General features: G+C 33.3%; 1 protein-coding gene across 1 annotated transcript; it reads left to right on the forward strand.

The window, feature by feature from the left end:
• The first annotated feature begins 1,965 nt into the window (after positions 1 to 1,965).
• Positions 1,966 to 4,392, forward strand: LOC110287490 (protein PPP4R3C1). Its single transcript, XM_021154094.2, has one exon. The coding sequence runs from the start codon at positions 1,993 to 1,995 to the stop codon at positions 4,390 to 4,392; it is 2,400 nt and encodes a 799-aa protein (XP_021009753.1). The 5' UTR covers positions 1,966 to 1,992.
• Positions 4,393 to 4,708: the final 316 nt, after the last annotated feature.

Below are 4,708 nucleotides of genomic sequence, written 5' to 3' on the forward strand. Positions count from 1 at the left end.
TTCACATGTAAGTCTCCATGTTGTTTATTCTATGAAACATGAAAAGCTTAAAATTAACAAATATGTTAATTTTTATAAAATTTATAATTTATGAATATTGAAATATTCCATATTTTAAAGTCTGCTATGACTTCATCAAAAATTTTTTTTCTTGGCTTTTGAGTTGGGAATCTTCTCCTTCCTTTTTTCTGATTATTCTTAGGCTTGGTGATTTCATAATATCCCAGATTTCTTGGATGTTTTCTGTCTGGAATTTTTTAGATTTAACATTTTCTTTGATGCATATATTTCTTCTATCATATCTTCAATGTCTGAGAGTCTCTCTTCTGTATCTTCTATTCTGTTGGTGCTGTTTTCATCTGTAGGTCCTGTTCATTTTCTCAGATTCTTTCATTTCTAGAATTCCTAGTTTGTGCTTTTTATTTATTGCTTCAATTTTCATTTTCAGAGTTTCATTTGCTTTATTTATTTCCATCAACTCTTTATTTTTTCTTGTATTTCTTTAATAGATTTATTCATATTTTTGAATAGTTTATATTTTCCTTGCTTTCTTTGAGTAATTTATTAATTTCCTCCATTTGTTGGTTGTGTTTTCCTCAATTAGTTTTAGGGATTTCTTCAATTCCTTTTTAAAGACCACTATTGTTTTCATAAAGTTTGTTTTAATATTGTTTTCTTGTTCTTCAGCTGGGTAGGAATATTCATTATTTGCTACAATAATGTAGCTGGGTTCTGACACTGACATACTGCCATGAATGTTATGTCTAGGTATCTGGGTTAGTTGTGATTATTTGCCCAGGTGTCAATTTCTGAGTTTTTATTTCTCTTCTTTTGTTTGTGTATATATATATATATATATATATATATATATATATATATACATATATATATATACACATATATATAATTTTATTCATTTTATTTTATTTTATTATTTTATTTTATTAGATGGCTGTTTTGTTCTTGGTTACTCTATTCTCTCCTATCTTCTAGCCAAAGTTGCTTATAGTTGAGTAGAAGGTCTCTGCTTGGATTGAGCACTAGACTTTTGATGGCCAGAACGGACATCAGAAATTTCTCTAGCTTGTAAAAGGCATGGTAGACCCATAATATAAAAGTGTCAATTCTCAATCTTAGCAAACTTTCGCTCCCTTCCTCTTTGACCTGGTTCTCAATAACAAAGTTCATGATTAGGCAGAGCAAAACATTTGAGCAAATGTTTCAGCCACTAGAAGCTGACACTTCAGGGTGAACAGAATGGAGTGATGGAGCTGTCATTTTCCCTTTCAGAGAAAGATCTCCCCTTGATATGAAGAAATTAGATGTAGAGTACAAAAGGTAGAAGACTATTTCTTGTAGAGAAACCTAATTAAATTTCTCTGATTCTGGGGATGGCATCTTATATGTAGATGAGGTACTTTTGCTTATTTTCCCCAGTTTTTCATTGACAGATAGTGTAAAGGGTAGCCTTGGCCAAGACATTGGTAATTAAATTTCCTTTGCTTAAGGGCCTAAGTTCCATACTTCTGATGAGTGAAAATAGTGCTGAGAATCAAAGTAAGTAATAAAAAGTATATATAGTATTTTCTAGGGTACTATATTGATGGTAGGAGAGGCATGTCCCTTTAACAGTATCGGTTACATAAGCACATTCTTTTTAGGAAGAATCTTGCGTGAATCAAAACATTCTGCCATAACCAAGGCAGGCTCAGCAACTCAAGAGCTCCTGAGAGAGGTTTGTTGGGGATAGTTCAGAAAGGGAGGATTCAGAAGTATTGGAGCCTTCTCCCCAGTAATCGTAATGGCATAGGGCCCTCTTTTAGCCTCTGTCATTCATTTAACCCTCAGAATCGATTTTCATATTATTTTTCAGAATTGTGACTGCGGCAACAGTTCTGGCCAAGGTAGCAAGGGATAGCGACTTCTGGCAAGAGTTCAAAAGCCAAGGTCTGCGAAAGGACTTGGCCTAGCGAGGCAAGGCCAAATATCAACATGGAGTACAGACTTCATAGAGTAAAAGTCTATGTCATGATGGAAGACAAGCAGTGGAAAAACGTAGGCACAGGACAAATTTCATCCAAATACAGTGAACAGCTCCAGGGTGTGTGCCTACTTGTTCACTCATTATCAGATGGATCACCAATTATGGAGTGCAAGATACATCCTAATGTGCCCTATCAGAAACAAGAAGGGAAAATAATAATTTGGTCTGAAGCTAAGAACCATGGCATGGCAATACATTTCCAGGAACCAAATGATTGTCAAGAGATCTGGGAAGATATCTGCCAAATTCAAGGTAAAGACCCACATGTAGAAATCACACAAGAACTTACTGATGATCTGGAAAGTTTTGAACATATGCCTCTGATATGGAATTGGGTTGAGATATCAAACTGTGAAATCCATTCACTTAAAAATATTGCAGAGTTATTTCCTTTTGTCTTTGAAATGCCAAGCCAGAAAGAAAGGCTGGCTCTGTTCTTAGAAAATGAAGGATACATTAAAAAATTGCTACAGCTGTTTCACACTTGTGAAAAACTGAAGAACATGGAAGGACTATACTATTTGCATAACATTATTAAAGGAATCCTGTTTCTAAACAACACACGTTTGTTTAACATCATGTTTTCTGATGAATTTTTCATGGATATTGTAGGATGCCTTGAATATGACCCTGCTTTGGATCACCCAAAGCAGTACAGGGAATTCTTGACTCAAAATTCAAAATTCAAGGAAGTTATACCAATAATACACTCCCAACTTAGGCAAAAAATTAAACAGACCTACAGAATGCAATATGTTCATGATATTATGTTGCCTACACCATCCATATTTCAAGCGAATCTTCTTTCTGATATTACCACTATGATTTTTTTCAACAAAATTAATATAATTAGCATGATTCAGGAAGACGAAAAATTTTTGCTCGAAGTTTTTGCTCAGTTAAAAGATAACAGTATAGGTGATGAAAGGCGGATTGAATTGTTATTATTCCTCAAGGAATTCTGTGCATTTGCTAAGACATTACAGTCTCAAAAGAAAAATGTGTTACTGAAAACATTTATAAAGCTAGGAATCATGAGTGTACTGAAAGTTGTAGTGCATATGAATGATTACCAAATTCAAGTAGGTGCTCTAGATATATTTGCTTATCTAGTAGAATATAGTCCAAGCCTAGTCCGAGCTTATGCAATGGAAGAAGCTCAGGGCAGTGAAGATAATGATGACCTTCTCATTAATATAATGATCAAGCAAATGATCTGTGATTTTGATCCTGAATTTTCACAAGGCATCATTATGACAGCAGTTCTCCATGACCTTCTTAATCCAGAAAATATGTGTTCCACATCTAAGGGTTGTGAAAGAAAGGTATTTCTGAATTTCTTCTATAAACGTTACATGAGGAAACTTATAGCACCAATTTTGTCTATCAGAGTAGAAAATGACAGCAATGATAATAGGGTTTACATCTGTCCTGATAATTATCAAAATGCACAATTGCTTGGAGCAATTTTAGAAATACTCACATTTTGTGTGCAATATCACTCAATGTATATAAAACATTACATTTTTAGCAACAACTTGCTCAGGAGTATCTTGGTGCTAATGAGTTCAAAACACACTTTTCTGATTTTGTGTGCTGTCCGTTTTATGAGAAAGATGATTGGCCTCAAAGATAAAATGTACAATCATTACATAATTAAGGAAAACCTGTTTGAACCAGTTGTAAATGTTTTTATGCATAATGGACATAGGTACAATATGTTAAATTCAGCTATTATTGAGCTATTTGAATTTATAAGGAAAGAAAACATCAAGTCTCTGATTGTAAATATTGTGGAAAATTTTTTCATGGCTTTTGAATCAATTGAGTATGTCCAGACCTTTAAAGGTTTGAAAACTAAATATGAAGAACAGAAGAAAAGAAAAAGTCAAAGAAGAAAAAATCTACATAGTATAATGCACCCCAAAATGTATTGCAGAAATATCGAAGATATGGAGGTAAAGGTCAAAGCAGACATATATTGTAGAGGAATCATAGAAGAAGAAAGACAAGGAGGGGGAGAAGAAGGAGCTATTCTACCAATGGGAAATGACTTTACAAATAATTATGACATATTTATGAAAAATAAAGATACAAATGAAAGTGAAAATAAAATAGACCAGCTCAAAAGAAAATCAGCTGAAACTTCTGAATGTTGTCCATCTCATGGGGATGCTTCTGCTACCAGAATGAATAGGTCACACTGTAGCAGCCTGGTTCCTTTAGTGGATTACCCATATTATACTGATGATGAGAATGGTGATGATCCTTATGGTAATGATAAAGATGAAGATGAAGATGAAGAACCTCCCCCCAAAAGACCTAATCTAGTACATGAGACTTTATGAGGCCTTCAACTCTAAGTTCAAATAAAATTCTATAAATATCACAAACTGAAAAATTAAATTTAAAAAATTGTTCTCCTACAGACTTTTAGATACTGTAGAATACAGAGCAAAATTAATGAATAAATGGCTTCAATTTTATATAAAGAAAACTTCCCATAACATAGATGCATAGTATAAAATAAATAGTAACCGAGTAAAAACTTTTAATCAGGTACATGTTACTTCAGCAGCATGGTTTGGGAAGAGCAAAATGTTTGATAAAGCAATACAATTTTTACTAAAGTCTTTATATTAGAAGCAACTCCATAAGTTTTAT

The sequence above is a fragment of the Mus caroli genome, unplaced genomic scaffold (genome assembly GCF_978045245.1).
Source record: "Mus caroli unplaced genomic scaffold, Mus_caroli_1 scaffold_5, whole genome shotgun sequence".
NCBI lineage: Eukaryota > Metazoa > Chordata > Mammalia > Rodentia > Muridae > Mus > Mus caroli.

Excerpts from the sequence above, each read along its gene's own strand:
- LOC110287490 (XM_021154094.2), top strand. The coding sequence starts at position 1,993 with ATGGAGTACAGACTTCATAGAGTAAAAGTCTATGTCATGATGGAAGAC.